The sequence below is a fragment of the Chiloscyllium punctatum genome, chromosome 24 (assembly GCF_047496795.1).
Source record: "Chiloscyllium punctatum isolate Juve2018m chromosome 24, sChiPun1.3, whole genome shotgun sequence".
In the NCBI taxonomy this organism is placed as follows: Eukaryota; Metazoa; Chordata; class Chondrichthyes; order Orectolobiformes; family Hemiscylliidae; genus Chiloscyllium; species Chiloscyllium punctatum.
Window position 1 is genome coordinate 65,973,939 of NC_092762.1, and position 19,836 is coordinate 65,993,774.

Consider the following 19,836-nt stretch of genomic DNA (forward strand, 5'->3'; position numbering starts at 1 on the left):
AGGCTCATTTTGGTCTCCCTGTTATAGAAAGGATGTTGTGAAATTTGAAAGAGTTCAGAAAAAAATTAAAAGGATGTAGACAAGGTTGGAGGGTTTGAGCTGTAGGGAGAGACTGAATAGGCTGGGGCTATTTTTCCTGAAGTGTGGAGGCTGAGGGGTGACCCTATAGAGGTTAATTAAAACATAAGGGGCATGGATAGGATGAATAGCCAAGGTCTTTTCCTCATGGTCGTGGAGCCCAAACTGGTTTAAAGTGAGAGGGGAAAAATTTAAAAGGAACCTAAGGGGCAACTTTTTCACACAGAGAGTGGTGCACGTGTGGGATGAGCTGCCAGAGGAAGTGGTGGAGGCTGGTACAATTATAGCATTTAAAAGGCATCTGGATGGGTATATGAATAGGGAGGGTTTAGAGGGATATCGGCCATATGTTGGCAAATGGGACTAGATTAATTTTAGATTATCTGGTCAGCATGGATGCATTGGACCGAAGTGTATTTCCATGCTGTATAACTCTATGACTCTATTTGAACTCTTTAAGCTTGGACCTCCAGCAATGATCTTCCGAAGCTGTTGACTTCAGTTTGGTAACTTCTCATAGGACTTCAGTATAGAGTTGCATGTTTCACATTGTTTGCCTTTAAGCTGTTAAGTGTCTGATTTATGCTTGATCTGGTGAATATTCTTGCTCATCGGGCCAGTTAGTCAGTTGCTACTGAAGACATCAGACCCCTCACTTGTTGCAAGGTGCACAGAATCTTGTCCTAGGTGGGAATATGATCAGACTCCAAGATTGAGAATTTAGCAATATTCAAATGTGAACTGAGATACTATGGACTGAGTTATTGGTGCTTGTTGAAAACTTTGCTTCAAAAGTCAGTACATTAAAGAAAGAGAGAGTTAGAATGGACGGTAGAAAATTAGAATGGACAGAAGAAAATTGTGGAACAAAATGTGGAGAGATGCCTCTAACAATTAAAAAAAAAATCACAATATGTTTGTCTTGCCTAGTCTTAAATTTGTAAGAAATTTTATTCCGTGGAAGAGTTATTTTAATTGGTTTTTCCAAACAGTTATAACCTTCTCAGTTACAGAAATGAACAGGAAGAACATTCTACCATATCGAGGGCCAAAGCCAACTGGATCCGAGCTTTTAATAAAGTTCGTATGCAGATTCAAGAAGTAAGTCTGCTTTCCTTTTCATTGCGAGTGAGACAAACCTTACATTTCTTTTTCAACATTTGAAAAATTACTTCACTGAAAAAATAACAGCAGACAATTTCTAATATGTTTTGATTACCTGTACAAGAAGGATGGATTGCACCTGAATTGGAAGGGGACTAACATACTGGCAGGGAGATTTGCCAGAGTTGCTCAGGAGGATTTAAACTAGTATTTGGGGGAGGGGGGGACCCAGGGAGATGGTGAGGATAGAGATCAATCTGAGCGTGGTACATTTGAGAAAAGAAGTGAGTCAGGCAGGCATTGAAAAAGCAGAGAATAAATTAAATTGCATTTATTTCAATGCAAGAGGCCTAATAGGGAAGTACTGGATTAGTGGTGCTGGAAGAGCACAGCAGTTCAGGCAGCATCCAACGAGCAGCGAAATCGACGTTTCGGGCAAAAGCCCTTCATCAGGAATAAAGGCAGTGAGCCTGAAGCATGGAGAGATAAGCTAGAGGAGGGTGGGGGTGGGGAGAGAGTAGCATAGAGTACAATGGGTGAGTGGGGGAGGAGATGAAGGTGATAGGTCAAGGAGGAGAGGGTGGAGTGGATAGGTGGAAAAGAAGATAGGCAGGTCGGACAAGTCAAGGAGACAGTAACTGAGCTGGAAGTTTGAAACTAGGATGAGGTGGGGGAAGGGGAAATGAGGAAGCTGTTGAAGTCCACATTGATGCCCTGGGGTTGAAGTGTTCCGAGGCAGAAGATGAGGCGTTCTTCCTCCAGGCATCTGGTGGTGAGGGAGCAGCGGTGAAGGAGGCCCAGGACCTCCATGTCCTCGGCAGAGTGGGAGGGGGAGTTGAAATGTTGGGCCACGGGGCGGTTTGGTTGATTGGTGCGGGTGTCTCGGAGATGTTCCCTAAAGCGCTCTGCTAGGAGGCGCCCAGTCTCCCCAATGTAGAGGAGACCACATCGGGAGCAACGGATACAATAAATGATATTGGTGGATGTGCAGGTGAAACTTTGATGGATGTGGAAGGCTCCTTTAGGGCCTTGGATAGAGATGAGGGAGGAGGTGTGGGCACAGGTTTTACAGTTCCTGCAGTGGCAGGGGAAAGTGCCAGAATGGGAGGGTGGGTCGTAGGGGGGTGTGGACCTGACCAGGTAGTCACGGAGGGAACGGTCTTTGCGGAAGGCGGAAAGGGGTGGGGAGGGAAATATATCCCTGGTGGTGGGGTCTTTTTGGAGGTGGCGGAAATGTCGGTGGATGATTTGGTTGATGCGAAGGTTTGTAGGGTGGAAGGTGAGCACCAGGGGCGTCCTGTCCTTGTTACGGTTGGAGGGGTGGGGTCTGAGGGCGGAGGTGCGGGATGTGGACGAGATGCGTTGGAGGGCATCTTTAACCACGTGGGAAGGGAAATTGCGGTCTCTAAAGAAGGAGGCCATCTGGTGTGTCCTATGGTGGAACTGGTCCTCCTGGGAGCAGATACGGCGAAGGCGGAGAAATTGGGAATACGGGATGGCATTTTTGCAAGAGATAGGGTGGGAAGAGGTGTAATCCAGGTAGCTATGGGAGTCGGTGGGTTTGTAAAAAATGTCAGTGTCAAGTCGGTCGTCACTAATGGAGATGGAGAGGTCCAGGAAGGGGAGCGAGGTGTCAGAGATAGTCCAGGTAAATTTAAGGTCAGGGTGGAATGTGTTGGTGAAGTTGATGAATTGCTCAACCTCCTCGCGGGAGCATGAGGTGGCGCCAATGCAGTCATCAATGTAGCGGAGGGAGAGGTGGGGAGTGGTGCCGGTGTAATTACGGAAGATCAACTGTTCTACATAGCCAACAAAGAGACAGGCATAGCTGGGGCCCATACGTGTGCCCATAGCTACGCCTTTGGTCTGGAGGAAGTGGGAGGATTCAAAGGAGAAATTGTTAAGGGTAAGGACCAGTTCGGCCAAACGAATGAGAGTGTCAGTGGAAGGGTACTGTTGGGGACGTCTGGAGAGGAAAAAATGGAGGGCTTGGAGGCCCTGGTCATGGCGAATGGAGGTGTAGAGGGATTGGATATCCATGGTGAAGATAAGGCATTGGGGGCCGGGGAAACGGAAGTCTTGGAGGAGGTGGAGGGCGTGGGTGGTGTCTCGAACGTATGTTGGGAGTTCCTGGACTAGGGGGGATAGGACAGTGTCAAGGTAGGTAGAGATGAGTTCAGTGGGGCAGGAGCATGTTGAGACAATGGGTCGGCCAGGGTGGTCAGGCTTGTGGATCTTGGGAAGGAGGCAGAACCGGGCAGTGCGGGGTTCCCGGACTATGAGTTTGGAAGCTGTGGGTGGGAGGTTCTGTATGATCTGGGAGATGATGGTTTGGTGATGGGGGGTGGGGTCATGGTTTTACCTTGCCTATTAGGGAAGGCCTATGAACTCAGGACATGGTTAGGAACATGGGACTGGGATATCATAGCAATTATAGAAATGTGGCTCAGGGATGGACAGGACTAGCAGCTTAATGTTTCAGAACACAAATGCTATAGGAAAGACAGAAAGGGAGGCAAGAGAGGAGGGGGAGTGGTGTTTTTGATAAGAGATAGCATTACAGCTGTTCTGAAGGAGGATATTCCCAGAAAAAACATCCAAGGAGGTTATTTGGATGGAATTGAGAAATAATGGATAATCACCTTATTGAAATTGTGTTATGGACCCCCTAATAGTCAGCAGGAAGATGAAAAACAAATTTGTAAGGAAATTTCAGTTATCTGTCAGAATAATAGGGTGGTTATGGTCAGGGATTTAAGTTTCCAAGCATAGACTGGCAATGCCATAGTGTTGGGGTTTAGATAGAGAGGAATTTAAGTGTGAACAATAAAGTTTTCTAATTCAGTGTGTAGGTGTACCTACTAGAGCAGGTGCAAAAATTGACCTACTCTTGGGAAGTAAGGCAGGGCAGGTGACTGAGGTGTCAGTGGGGGAGCACTTTGGGGCCGGTGACCATAATTCCTATAATTTTAAAATAATGATGGAAAAGGATAGACCAGATCTAGAAGTTGAAGTCCTAAATTGGAGGAAGGCTAATTTTGATGGTATTAGGCAAGAACTTTCAAAAGCTGACTGGGGGCAGATGTTCGCAGCTAAAGGAACAGCTGGAAAACAGGAAGCCTTCAAAAATGAGATAATGAGAGTGCAGAGACGGTGTATTCCTGTTAGGGTGAAAGGAAAGGCTGGTAGGTGTAGGGAATGCTGGATGACTAGAGAAATTGAAGGTTTGGTTAAGAAAAAGGAAGCATATGTCAGGTATGGACAAGATAGATCAAGAGAATCCTGAGAAGAGTATAAAGGCAGTAGGAGTATACATAAGAGGGAAATCAGGAGGGCAAAAAGGGGACATGAGATAGCTTTGGCAAATAGAATTGAGGAGAATCCAAAGGGATTTTACAAATACATTAAGGACAAAAGGGTAAATAGGGAGAGACTAGGGACCCTCAAAGATCAGTAAGATGGCCTTTGTGTGGAGCCGCAGGAGATGGGGGTGATACTATACGAGTATTTTGCATCAGTGTTTACTGTGGAGAAGGACATGGAAGATATAGAATGCAAAACTGATGGTGACATCTTGAAAAATGTCCATAATTCAGAGGAGGTGATGCTGGATGTCTTGAAATGCATAACAGTGGATAAATCTTCAGGACCTGATCAGGTGTACTCCAGAACTCTTTGGGAAGCTAGGAAAGTGATTCCTGGGCCCCCTGCTGAGATACTTGTATCATCGATAGTCACAGGTGAGGTGCTGGAAGAATGGACGTTGGCTAACGTGGTGCCACTGTTTAAGAAAGGTGATAAGCACAAGCCAGGGAACTATGGATTGGTGAGCCTCTTGTCGGTGATAGGCAACTTATTCGATGGAATCCTGAGAGACAGGAGGTACATGAATGTGGAAAGGCAAGGACTGATTAGGGATAGTCAGCATGGCTTTGTGTGTGGAAAATCATGTCTCATAAACTTGATTGAGTTTTTTGAAGTAACAAAGAGGATTGATGAGGGCAGTGTGGTAGACGTAATCTTTATGGAATTCACTAAGGCTTTCAGCAAGATTCCCCATGGAAGACTGTTAGATCTCATGGAATACAGGGAGAACTAGCCATTTGGATATGGAACTGGCTCGAAGGTAGAGGACAGAGGGTGGTGGTGGAGGGTTGTTTCAGATTGGAGGCCTGTGACTAGTGCAGTGCCTCAAGGATCGATGCTGAGTCCACTACTTTTTGTCATTTATATGTGAGCATAAGAGGTATAGTTAGTAAGTTTGCAGATGATGCTAAACTTGAGGTGTAGTGGGCAGCAAAGAAGGTTACCTCAGATTACAGTGGGATCTTGATCAGGTGGGCCAATGGGCTGTGGAGTGGCAGATGGAGTTTAATTTAGATAAATGTGAGATGCTGCATTTTGGGAAAGCAAATCTTAGCAGGACTTATACACTTAATGGTAAGATTCTGGGGAGGTTACTGAACAAAGAGACCTTGGAGTTCAGGTTCATAGCTCCTTGAAAGTGGAGTCGCAGGTAGACAGGATAATGAAGAAAGCATTTGGTATGCTTTCCTTTATTGGTCAGAGTATTGAGTACAGAAGTTGGGAGGTCATGTTGCAGCTGTACAGGACATTGGTTAGACCACTTTTGGAATATTGTGTGCAATTCTGGTCTTCTTCCTATCAGAAAGATGTTGTGAAACTTAAAAGGGTTCAGAAAAGATTTACAAGGATGTTGCCAGGATTGGAGGAATTGAGCTACAGGGAGAGATTGAATTAGCTAAGGCTGTTTTCCCTGGAGCATCAGAGGCTGAGGGATGATTGTATAGAGGTTTATGAAATCATGAGGGGCATGGATAGGATAAATAGACAAAGTCTTTTCCGTGGGGTGGGGGAGTCCAGAACTGGAGGGTTTAACGTGAGAGGAGAAAAATATAAAAGGGACCTAAGGGGCAATGTTTTCACGCAGATAGTGGTGCGTGTATGGAATGAACTGGTGGAGGCTGGTACAATTACAACATTTAAAAGACATCTGGATGGGTATATGAATAGAAAGAGTTTAGAGGGATATGGGCCGGATGCTGGCAAGTGGGACTAGGTTGGGATGTCTGGTCGGCATGAATGAGTTGGACCGAAAGGTTTGTTTCCATGCTATACATCTCTATGATTCTGACTCTACTGATGGGATATTTATGTTTGTCGAATGAAGCATTTAAAAATATGTACGTCTAACAAGAACAAATCTGTTGATTAACTTAAAATGGAAAAGATGGCAAAACAAATAGATTACTTGTAGCAAAATTAAATGGCGTTGTTATGATAGGTTATTTTACAAAACATTCTTGGGAGTCTTGAGGTACAGGTCAACGAACATTGATTGAGCCAATTTTGGGAGATTCCATCTGTGAAAAGGTTCCGAGGCAGCACTGTAACTCGATGAGAATATCTTGTAGAGGTTTATAAAATTGTGAGGGTCAATGATAGGGTAAATAGATATGGTCTTTTTCCTGGGAGGGTGTTAGATGTAAGGGGAGAGGGAAAGATCTGGGAGGACCTAAAGGGTCAACGTTTTCACACGGAGGGTAGTGCGTGTGTGGAGTGGGCTGCCAGAGGGAGTGGTGGAGGTTGGTGCAGATAAGTGTTTGAAGGACATCTGGATGGGGATATGAATGGGAGGGGTTTGGGGGGATAATGTGGGCTAGGTGCTAGCAATTGGGACTAGATTGGTTTTGGATATCTGGATTGGCACAGATGAGTTGCACCAAAGGGTCTGTTTCTGTGCTGTACATCTCTATGATCTATGCTCTACCAAATGTTGATAATCCACAACATGAAGTGTTCTTTCTAAGCTGAATTACTTTGGAGAAATAAATATATTTTGATGGTGAGGGAATGTTCATGAAGAGTTATTTTTGAATGCCTCTTACTGCTAATCTAAGAAAGGCATTCTCAGGCTGAGAATTTGTTTTCAAACCATTATCATTTTGGATATACTTTTTGAAGATTAGAGGAAATGGTAGACTTCAGAGAATCAGACTCTTGCCAATTAATTGGAAATGGGCTGCAACAGTTCAGTAATGTGCATAATACGAGAGAAAAACACTCCACAATATGCAACTTTTGGCTCCAGCCTGATTGACTGACTGTCCAGTCTGGTTGGTTGCATATCTTAGTTTTCAAAATGGAGAAAATTAGAGTTAGAGTAACATGCAACTACTCTTAATCAATTTTACTGCTAGCTATTGCTAGCCCTTGATAAGTTTTCTTTGATGCAGAAAATTATTGTATATAATTAGTTAATGGAGCTTGTTGAATTGCCAGTTTGAATCATGTAATTCATACAAAGTTAATAGACATTTAGCAAGGTTTCCTTCCTCATCCCCAATATGAGATGGTCAATAAGTAGAATTGACTGAGAGAAAGTAATCTATCTGCAGCCAACCAAAATTACTCGAGGAAGCTTAATTAATACTTGTTGAAAATTGGAATGGAGGGTTTAGCAAACTTTGCTGGCATTGTTTGTCTTTTTGGAATGAATGGTATAGGATATCCATGTTGTGGTGGAAAGGGAAGGTTATGCTAAAGTAATGACTTTGGTTGGAATTTGTTGATTAACCAAACAGCTTCTTCTCATCATGGGTATTTACTCCCATGTGTAAAATGAAGCAGTATATTCTAGGTGTTATGAGAAGTAAAAATGACTTACTGTTGCTGCCTAACTTTTCTCAATAAACTATTTTTAATTTTCACATTATTATGTGATTTATTTTTGTTTTGGTTTATCATACAGACAGCAAAACTCTATTAACATACTTCAGACAGTATTTATCAAAGCACGTTGGGAAATATATTGGAAGTAAAGCAGGTGATAAAATCAGCTCTACAATGAAATATTGAGCTTTCATACTAAAGAATATGAAGTATGTTGCATTTTTGCAAATAAATTTGTTTTTATCACAGGCACAACTTGGGGAAGGGGTTGGTGATCTTCCCAAGCCGCTTTGGTTTAAAGGAGGGTAAGTAAAATTTCATCAATTAGCATTCCACTATAAATAGATTGAATACATTAATATTAAAATGCTTTGTAATTTGAATTTCTATATCATGAAATGTACTTGATTGGTGGACACTTTCGTAATTCATGTAATTTGCTGAAGTCTAAGCCAGAAAGAGAATGTTTGGTTCACAGGTTGCAGATATCTAAAGTGTTTTTCAGCTTTATAATATAACGTTCCATTTCAGAGGTGTACCACGAATACCTATTTGTTAATACTACTTATGAGAATCACAAAACTTACATAATTTGAGAGATAACATTTAAGTTAGATTGACTTTCATTTTCTTGTGGCTTTTGGGAAGCAATTTTAAAGTTGTAAATTTTAGTAGATTTTCAATTTGTCACCCCTTAGAATGGAGATTATGGATCCAGGCACCCATGATAGAATCTATCCAAATTTATTTTACATTAACATCATTGAGAATTAAAATTAGGCAGCTTCTATACTGGAGAGTAGTATGCAAAAACCGTTCACATCTGGGAAGCAAGACAAAGTTCTATCCAAGTTTGATTTTTGGCATGGTGAATTTTGTTTTTGGAGATATTGCTATTGCAGAAATACAGACAAACTGAATAAAGGGAGATAACTTAAATCATCGTATTGAGAATGACTTAATTATTTTCAAGGTGGGAATCATTGAGTGAGGGCAAAGCAGTTTCTAAATTGATTCTTTAGTCTGTACTCCTGTAACCTAATTAGGATGTTTTTGCAGTTTGTAACATAACTCGCCTATTTGGAGTTGGGAGAGCATTTAAATACATGGTCTATATTTTTATACTTTTTGAAATATTAGAATTCACCAATTTCTTTCCAGGGGTATATGCGTCAATCAGACTCTCTATTTCTGCTTGCCCAATTTAAAAATATGATTCAATGGAACTGACCAGTCAGGGCATAACAGCATTGCTTTGTAATGTTCCCATTTCTCAAGAAATTAATGAGCTGCTTTTCGCCAGGTCACAGGGTAACAAAGAATTTGAATGCACAGGCAATGATTGGTTCAAACATTTACAAATGTTACCCTGTTAATAGATTTATTTAAAATGGCTGATTAGAAATCATTTTAGGAAAGATCAACTTGGGGCAAGGCAGTCTTGGTGTGGATGAGTACAAGTCTAATACTGGATTAAAGTTCAAAAAAATTGAAGAATGCAGAGTTGGCCACCAAAGTATTATAAAAATGGATCTGATGTGCTAAGTCCTTATGGAATAAAGTATTTTTTTCTTTGACTCCACTGTGACAGCAACTTGTAATTTTCACAGCAAAATGATTCAATGGTATTAGTTTGTGGAGCTGCATATGAAGCCGTGGCAAATTTTAAAATAAATGATATTGACCTAAAAGAACATGCCAACTGTGGAAGACTTACCCCTTTATGAAATTGGGAGCATCACATGGGCCACAATCATGTCAACCTCTCCCAATTTGAATGATCACTTACCATGTACAGGTTATACTTTGGCATGATGAGAGCATAAATTGTATATTTTTTACTTTGAAAGGCATTGGTGAATTGACAAAGTTTCTAATAGTTTCTTTAATGTATTTTGTAATCTATAGATTATAATATGGAAAGCCATATACTGCTAAGATTAGAGCAATCTCTAGACCATTCAGTGTCACTATATTTACTTCAGCATCCACCCAAGTATTATCTTACTAGGACTTAGAATTATTAAAGGGTAGAAGGGAGTACTGGATATTACACAATGTAGTAGTGAGAAGTAGATTAAAAATGAGAAAGTGATAGACGAATAGAAGTTACTAAGCAGTATGAAGAAAAAGGAGGATGCCATTTCTTCACTGTGTTCAGTGATAGTAGGGATGGCGCTTGCTTTTAGATTAGATTCCTGACAGTATGGAAACAGGCCCTTTGGCCCAACAAGTCCACACTGACCCTCCGAAGGGTAATCCACCCAGATATATTTCCCTGTAACTAATGCGCCTAACACTATGGGCAATTTAGCATGGTCAATTCACCTGACCTGCACATCTTTGGATTGCAGGAGGAGACCCTCACAGACTGTAAGAATGTGCAAACTCCACACAGACAGGTGCCTGAGGTGGGACTTTGAACCCAGGTTCCTGGTGCTAGATTAGATTAGATTAGATTACTTACAGTGTGGAAACAGGCCCTTCGGCCCAACAAGTCCACACCGCCCCGCCGAAGCGTAACCCACCCATACCCCTACATCTACATTTACCCCTTACCTAACACTATGGGCAATTTAGCATGGCCAATTCACCTGACCTGCACATCTTTGGACTGTGGGAGGAAACCGGAGCACCCGGAGGAAACCCACGCAGACACGGGGAGAATGTGCAAACTCCACACAGTCAGTCGCCTGAGGCGGGAATTGAACCCGGGTCTCAGGCGCTGTGAGGCAGCAGTGCTAACCACTGAGCCACCATGCCACCCCAGTATTTGGCTACCAGCTGTGGGAGATCTCCAGCAAAATGATGTCAACAGACAGAACTGCCAATGACATTGAAAAGTCTCAGCTATCAAAGAACAAAGTGACAAAGTAGGCTCATTAGCCACCATTTCTGCCACCTCCAGCAGGATGCCACTGCAAGACATAAACCCCTCCCACTCCTGTCAGCCTTCCATGAGAACTGTTTCCTCTGGGACACCCTAGTCTACCCCTCCTTTGCTTCCAATTCCCTGCCATGGAACCTTCCCCTGCAACCATTTACTTCCTCCCTCTTCCATAAACAAGAGCCCAAAAAATCTTCCAGTGCTTTACCTGCACTTCTCTCAAACCAGTTTACTGTATTCACTGCTCACAATGTGGTCTCCTCTACACTGGGGAGATGAAGCATAGACTCTGGGTGACTGCTTTGCAGAACACATATGTTCTGTCTGCAAAAAAGACCCTGAGCTTTTGGTTTCATGCAACTTCAACACTCCACCTTGTTCCCTGGTCTATATCTTTGTCTGATGCTTGCTGCAGTGCTCCAGTGGAAGCTGGAAGAACAGCATCTCATTTTCTGCTTGGGTCTACAATCTTCTGGACTCGATATTGAGTTCAACAATTTTAGGGCTTGAGGCACCTTCTTCTATGTCCTTACCCCAACTAACACACCATCAGGCATGGTTATCACATGGTCTGATATTACACACTGTCCATTGTTAGCCACAAATAGTCCTCATTAGCAGCCATTCATTCTCCTAGGCTGACTATTGTCCACACCTTTGACCAACTGTTCTTCTCTCTCTTTTGAGCACTATCCCCACCTATCCTTTACTCTCTCACCCTATCTGCTGCATAAATATTTTTTTCCAAGCTACTATCCATTCTAAAGAAGAGTCACTGGACCCGAAGCATTAACTTTGATTTTTCTCCACAGATGCTGCCAAACCTACTGAGATTTTCCAGCAATTTCTGTTTTTGTTTCTGATTTCCACCACCCATAGAGCTTTTAGTGTGTAATCCTTAATTTTTATAATTATACAGAAAGTAAAATAAAGATTAGGACATATGCAAATCAGTGAGGTAGAAACTAAATGACCAGAATGGTAAAGCAAGTTTATTTTAGAAATTTTGGAATCTTGAGCATAAATTGGATTTTTTTTTCCCACTTCTATTCACACATGGCATGTGAACATCACTGGCTGGGCCAGGATTAATTACTCATCCTCAGTTATACTTGTGAAGATGTTGTTGAGCTGATTTGACATAAAGGAGAAAAAAATGAGGACTGCAGATGCTGGAGATCAGAGTCGTGAGTATGAGGCTAGATAGCACAGCAGGTGAGGCAGCATCTGAGGAGCAGGCAAATCAACGTTTTGGGCATAAGCCGTTCATCAGGAATGAAGCTTATGGACTGGAGGCTGAGGTTTTAAATGGGAAGGCGAGGGTGGGGTTGGGAGGAAAGAAGCTGAGAATGTGATAGGTAGATAAAGGTGGGGAGAAGGTGATAGGTTGGAGGGGAAGGTGGAGCAGATAGATGGGAAAGGTGATGGACAGGTCAAGGGGGTGGTGCCAAGTTGGAGGCTTGGGACTGGGATAATGTGGGGGGAGGGGAAATGGGGAAACTGGTGAAATCCACATTGATCCCATGTGGTTGCAGGGTCCTAAGGCGGAAGATGAGGTGTTCTTCGTCCAAGCATCGAGTGGTAAGGGTTTGATGATGGAGGCGGCCCAAGACTTGCGTGTCCTTGGTGGAGTGGGAGGGGGAGTTGAAGTGTTCAGCCACAGGCTGATTTGACTTAAAACAAATAGAAAAAATGGTCATTTGGTGGTACAAAACATGAGTAATGCTTTAAAAAACATATTTTGTCAATGCGTTTCACCTTATACTTTGCAATTTACAAAAATACCAATTCAAGGGAGAAACCAAACTTTAAACCACATGAAAGGAGGATAATGCTAATTGGTTGGCAAGTGGGCTGTGGTCGTGAAATTGCCATAGAGAGTGTGCCAATTAATGATGATTGACAGTTAACTGTTAAGCTTTGTTTAAATTTTAAATCAAGCAGATTGACTTTGTTTGGTTAATGCATTGTCCTGATAAATGAACCAGTGAATGGCCGTCACTTGTGTTGAGAGTTGAAATAGGTGTTGTATATGTTATCTCTGTATGCAATAAACATGACTCTGTGAATTAATATATGTAGCTTCCTGTATGTGGAAGTGTAATACTGTGCAAACCTGACTTTCAATCCTAAACTGGTTGTCAGCATAATTCTTTTGTACACTCAAAATTATCTGGCAGACATTGCGCAATTACAGAGTCATATCTAATATTAGACTGTGTTGCAAGTTTTGCAGATTATGGCTTGGTTGGATAGGCGAGTATCTTGCTTGTCACAAACAGTCAAAGCAATGTGCTGTTTGATATGATTCAGCAGTCTTTTAGAGGTATAGTCAACAAATGTGATGTCACACTGGCCCTGCAAATCATATACCCCCCACATTTCACATTCCTTCAGGCAATGACCTAACCAACCAATAGCAATCTGGCTGGTTTAAAATTTAAACAAAGCATATCAATTAACTGTCAATCAGCATTAATTTTCACATTCTCCACACCAATGCCCTGCTAATTAGAATCCACTTGCCGATCAGTCAGCATTCTCTTACAGTATAATTGCTTTTTCCCTTAAATTCATATTCTTGAAAATTGTTCTGATGTATGCAAGATGAAAAGCTTCTACAAATTTCTTTTTCAGCTATATTTATTGAAGAATTAGTTTGTCAAGATTCTTTTATTTGGTAGGAATTATGACTTAGTATGTCACTTAGTGATACCACATCCAACAATTTGCAATTTTTCAAGGACTTCCACAGTGAGGCTAATACCATAAAATGTGAAGCACATGCCAAATTGGCAATTTAAAATTGATTCTCATCTGCAAAAAAAACTTGAATAGTGCAGTCTGGGGAAGAGTAAGGAGTCAATGACAGTGATGTGTGGGTATTTGCATTTAACTTTGGTTGTGGATGTCAGAAGTCAGTGTCAGGTGTACAAGAATAATGATAATGAATGCTAACAGTTACACTGTCTCTGTAATAGCAAAATCTGGCTTGTGTTTGGCTTTTCTGCATCCCAGAAGATTCTAGTTAAATATATGCAAAGTATGATGATGTAATGTGATGTAATTCTTCTGAAAATGTGAAAGATGTGCAAACAATTCTTTGATGCAAAGTTCACATTTGATTTTTGTCTGTGATGTTTAGTTGATTTTATCCTTCAAAGTGTGGAGAAACTTTGAAATGGGCTTCCTGTCAAATTTGTTTGCAAGCATATGTGCAAATACATCTGATTAGCCATACTAGCTTTCCACTTTTTAGAGTACTTCTGAAAGCAAAAATACAGGTGATCCAAACCCAAGGTGGCTCAGTGGTTAGCACTGATGCATCTCAGTGCCAGGAACCCAGGCTCAATTCCAGCCTTAGGCGACTGTTTGGAGTTTGCCAATTCTCCCTGTGTCAGCATTGGTTTTCTCCGGATACTCTGGTTTCTGGCCATACTAAATTGCCCATTGTGTTCAGGGATGTGTAGGTTACGTGCATTAGTCAGTGGTAAATAAAGGATAATAATTGGGTAGGGGAATGGATCTGGGTGGGTTACTGTTTGAAGGGTTGGTATGGACTTGTTGGGCCGAAGGGCCTGTTTCCACACTGTAGGATTCCATGTTTCTATAATTCAAACCCAGAATCCTCATATTGTTGAAGGAACTTAGGAGTGGATAGATACTTAAATCAGAAAAAACGAAATCCTTTGATCAGCAGGATCAACTTCTGATTCGTCATGAAGTGGAGAAGTAATAATTGAGAGGCCCACCAGAATAACTGTGACATAGAAGTGGGCATTTAATCCATGTTCGTACACAGATGTAGAAAAATTCATCCAGGGGTTAAAGTTTACATGTATAGATGTAATCTTGTAGAACCTTACACACAATAATTACTTTATATAAGTTTTATGCAAAAATATAAGGGCTTCAAGATGCTACATGTGCTGCTTGCTTGGCTGCACTACCTAACTGAAGAGAATGTGGTCTGTGGGTGATGAGGATCTATTTTGTGAACCAACTATTACACACACGAGCTTCTATTATGGAAATCTCTGAACAAGTTGTCCAATTTGATTTTGTTAATTCATAATATAATCAGGAATCACTTTAAAGCAATTTGTTTTATTCACAGAATTTGGAGTGCAAATATACTATATTATAGAAGTGACAAAAACCAGTTGTTTTCCCCCCAGTTTTTTGTGCAATAAAGCATCCATGCATTGAAAATGAATTCAGGTTATTATCAGCACCTGATGGCAATTTTCAATTAAAACCAAAACTGACCAGTTTATATTTATTTTATTTAATCAAAAATTAATCTGTAAATATGTGGAGGGTGAAAACAACCATTAAAAATGATAATTGCCATTTTAAATTGAAGGAGTTTCCAAATGGTCTTTCCACTTCATGAAAATTAAGTTTTGTGTATTATTGACAATATGCACCTTCAACACCCATTAAAAAATGTTCAACATATACTGGTATTTCCATTACTTTATTTCAGTGAATGTTTATGCACAATTAGTTATACAGGTCGCTGTACAATGTGCATTTCATTAACACTAATTCGCTATAACACGATTGACAAACTGGGGAGTCTGTTTCTAAAGCACAAAGTCTTAAAGCATTTATTGGTTATAACATAATTCCAGCCCTATTAGGTTAAATAGTCCTGCTATTCTGCAATTTTCTTATAACACGGGATTGCACGAGAACAAACTACCGCGTTATAGCAAAACTGACTATTATTTATATTGTACTGGATTACTGTTGTTGAAGACTATGTTGGTCAGGCCTCAAGGAGTTCTTTTCCCCTGCTATATAGTAGTACTTCACTTTACTATTGCTGTCTTTTCTAGGCCTGGCGGTGGGCTTTACAGTATTGACAGTATGCCAGATCTTCGAAAGAAAAAACCCAAAAATCTTGTTAGTGATTTGGTGAGACATTTCTTTTCTCCCACAGTGATCTGCCACTATGCTCTGAGGCATCTTATGGTCATGGAGTTGTGCCTGTTGCCTTGCTTGCTAGTAATTCTCTCTGTTTCTTTTACTTTTATGTATGTTTACTTTTGTTTTCTTTTTCTTTTGTCTTTTGTTTCACTTATAACTGTAGGGGAGCAGCGGTTAAATTTCTGCGTAGCATTGACAGCATGCCTGACATTAAGCCTCGGCGTAAATCCCTCCCACTGGTCAGCGACCTGGTGAGAAAATCCTTGACTGCTGTATTCGAGGGATGGCATTACAACATCAACATGCAGCTAGTTTTGTTCACAGTATTTTACGGGCTTCTGGGTTCTGTACTAGGCTGAAAGACTTTGGTTTCTAAAATTTTGGCCCAGTTTTAGTTGATAAATGACATTTTGATTCTACAATTGCTTAATCTGATTATGTGCATAAGATCTCCATTATAGCTGATAAAAACATAGCTAAGTTCATCAATGTAAAAAAAAAGCTCTCTTGCAAATGCAAAGAAGTTGAATTTATTTGAATCCACTTTCAGAATGGCTGAATGCAATGCAAGTTAGGTTTTAGGAAGTTCACACGTCGTCTTAAAACAAATTTCAACTAAAAACTAATTAGGTAATTACTTAACAAATAAGGCAGCAAATTAGAAACCAAAGTTCTTAAATATTGCAGCTGCAGCTTAGCTTCACTTTCTATTGTTTTTCTGATTATGTTTATTTTCAAAGATATTTTGCTGCTTTTCTGTTTGCGCTGCCTCTATCAGACCTTTTTATTGCCTGTCTGTTCAGTCCTGTAGTCTGGCCCCGAAGCCCGTAATAGTTTTCTCTTTATAATGTTCATGTAAAAGGTTTAAACAAGTTCAATGCTTGCATCAGCAGGCTTCTCGAGTTCTAAACCTTGACCAAACATCTTGTGTTATGATGAAAGAATATTGTATTACATCTTCTGCCAACTGAAGTTAATACAGATCAAAAAGTTATAATAGAATTTTATAGATAGAAAATGAAAAATTATTATTGAGTCTGTTTTAATATTCCAAACAACTTCATGAAGTAATAAGAAATATAGGACTTGGTTGTAGATTCAATGCTTAAAGAATACATGATCTCTTGAAATTAATCCAATAAACCTGAGTATTAGAAGTGAAGATGAGAGCTTAGATGCTGATGCCTTAAAGTTGTTTATCAAGCAACATTAGTACAAAAACACACAAGTATCAAGGAGTTACTGTTTTTCAATTGTATACCCTCAAATTTTGTATCTCATTACTTGGATCCCCTTGGTTTGTCACAACAAAGAGTTTAATTTATTTTTACCCATCTCTAGTTGATAACATAGTTCCCAATTTTCACTGTAAGCAAGGGACCAATCAACAAGGTGGTATTGAGTCAGAAAGGGCAAAACTATTAACAGTCAAACCCAATGAAGATAATAAGAAAACATGATCTACTGCATCGCTACCACCCACACACCCGTACCCACCCCTGCCCCTTAAATGTGCTGAACATGGAGACAGATGAATTGAAATTGCAGAAGATATCAGCCATGATGTTCAACAACCCAATATTTGGAGCATTGTGACTGTGTACTGGAAATATTTGCAATAACATCATTTGGGAAGGCTATACCTAAACCAAAATGCAGCTTGCAGTTCTGTCACGTTCCAGAATCAGGGATTAACATTGTTCAGTCTTATCAGTGAAAGTTAAAATACACATTGTGTTGAGGTCAGAATAGCTTGATCAATCCAACATGATTTGGAGATATTACCAGGACCACTCATTATGCAGTTCATTTCACTATTGCATTTATGACACAGCTAGAAATTTGTAGAATATGTTTGCGTGTATACTTTTCAATGATATCATGCAGGCGAACCTAGGTAAGCACAGCAATCATTTTCATGAACGCAGAGCAGAATCTATTGCCTTCGTTGCAGTGTACCAAACCACCTGTCCTTTTGCCTACTGATAATGTAACCTGCTGATGGTATGTAATGTCATAAGTCTACCAGAATGATAGAAAGCAAACTGGATGTAATGAGAGATCTGTTCTGCTCAAGTTTTCCTGCCATGGATGTGGGCTGCCAAATAGCTGCCAGCAAAAATAAGTTTTTTTTTCTTAAAAAGACATAAATATTGATGTGAAGCCAAGGTAAAGGGGAAGTGGTGAAAAGCAGGAATATCCCACATAAATCCTGAGTTCCACTGTCAGCTGAGATTTCTCCTCATGAGAGATACTAAAAATGTGTTTACTGCTTGATGTTGTCTTGGACAAACCACTGATGGTACAAATTGCTAAACGCAGACCAAAAAAAGAGAAACTTTTATTAACAAAGTAGTGAACCCTTCACCATCAATTTTAGTTGATGTTATTTGGGTAAGAACTTGCAGTTTTTGGGTGTCACTGAAAATTTGGAATCGTAAATGATGCAGAGCCTTGAACCATATTTATACTCTGCACAGCATGAGTCACCCTTTTGGTATTCATCACGTCTGTCTCTTCATCCATGATCAATGACTTGCCCTGTGCATGCTTAGTTGTTCACAATTATTACTAAAATGGTCATCATTTGGTTATTGTTTTGGATGACACAACTAAATGTTTTTAAGTATATCAGGTTAGCCTTATGGTTCATCTAACATTTCTGTAAGAAAAATGTTAGCGCTTCAAAGTTTTTATCATTGCTGTAATTATATTTGCTACATTTGCATGACAGAGGCATATCAGCATGATTCAATGTACTGTCCATTAAATAGCTATTAATACTGCAAACTTTTCATCACCAATGTACTGTCTTCTGTACATTGATTCCAAAGACGGTCTATAATATAGTGAATATTTGTAATTAACATAGCATGAACTCTGGAATGTAAACAAAGTCCTGGAGAAACTCAGTAGGTCTGCCAGCATCTGTGGAGAGAAAAACCATTTAAGGTTTGAAGTTCATTGTGATTCATTTTCTTTACAGCATTCTGGATTCAATATTGAATTCATTATCTTAAGACCGTGAACACTGTAATCATCTTTTTCCCACCTCCCCACTCTGTGTCTAGTTTTCTTGGTTTTCCTGTCAGCAGAGTTGGCTTGTATTCTGCTATTAACATCTACTGGGACCTACCTTTCCTCTGCAAATCATTACCACTCCCTTTGCCTTTTGTTGAGACACCTGTAATCTCTCATGTCCATTGCGCTCTAACCCTCCTTGACCTTCCTTTATGGTCCAGGTTCTCCTCCCCAACTTTTTTTTTACAGTATAAAAACACTTTTCCACCTTTCTCTTCATTTCAGAAGTAAGTTTATTTTACAGTCAATGTTAATCATCTTTCTATTTCCCTACATATTGTTAGATTTTAAGTTTCTCCAGCATTTTCTATTTTTATTTCAAATTTCCAGCCTTTGCAGTATTTTACATTGGGTTTTGCTCACTGTGACCAACTTTATAGTTCTAAAGTGAGAGGTTTGATGTTGCACAACTTGTTTGTTGCCAGTTAAATACTTGTCAAATTATGCATTTGCTGCAAAAGGGAGGACAGTGTATTGCATGCAATGATATCTCTTGAGAGAAGCAAAATACTGCCTCCCACATTTTGTTGAACTAAAATGCCTACATTATGATATGAGTCATGCAGAGTTTCTTCGGTTGCAGTTTTGTGTGGGCGCCTGTGTGTTTTGTGTAATATCATGTGTTTCCCTTACTCCGTATTTTTATTATCTGTCTTTGTGCTGCATTAACAGAATAGGAAAATTCCACAGAATGGTTACAGTATAGAAGGGGGGCAGTTGGCCAGACAATTTTATGATGGCACAGTGAAGGAGCAATGTAGCAATTCCTACTCCTCACTCTTTCTATGTTACCCAGCAATGTTTTTCTTTTCAGTTGGCGATTCAATTCCTTTTAAAAATCACAATTAATTTCCATCACCATTCTTTCAGGCCCATCATATCTGTGTTGCCTAACTTTCTTAAACCCTCTACATTTTTCCTTTTCGGATAACTGTCCAATTTCCTCTTAGCTGCCTCAATTGAACCACATTCTCAGGCAGGGCATTCTAGATCCTCATCGTTCACAACATGAATAAGTTCATCCATGTATCACCATTGCTTCTTTTACCACTTTCCTT

General features: G+C 40.3%; 1 protein-coding gene across 8 annotated transcripts in view; it reads left to right on the plus strand.

Annotated features, from left to right (window-relative positions):
* The window catches only part of LOC140494648 (protein unc-13 homolog A-like), a 425,496-nt gene that overhangs the window by 207,936 nt on the left and 197,724 nt on the right, over positions 1–19,836 (plus strand). For 4 of the 8 annotated variants that reach the window (XM_072594058.1, XM_072594065.1, XM_072594062.1 and 1 more), the window contains 3 exons: positions 1,086–1,179; positions 8,125–8,180; positions 15,607–15,685. In XM_072594058.1, the coding sequence (XP_072450159.1) occupies positions 1,086–1,179; positions 8,125–8,180; positions 15,607–15,685 (229 nt within the window). Of the gene's footprint in view, positions 1–1,085; positions 1,180–8,124; positions 8,181–15,606; positions 15,686–15,860; positions 15,949–19,836 lie in introns of all 8 variants that reach the window. The other 4 variants (XM_072594057.1, XM_072594063.1, XM_072594060.1 and 1 more) reach the window with 1 other exon arrangement.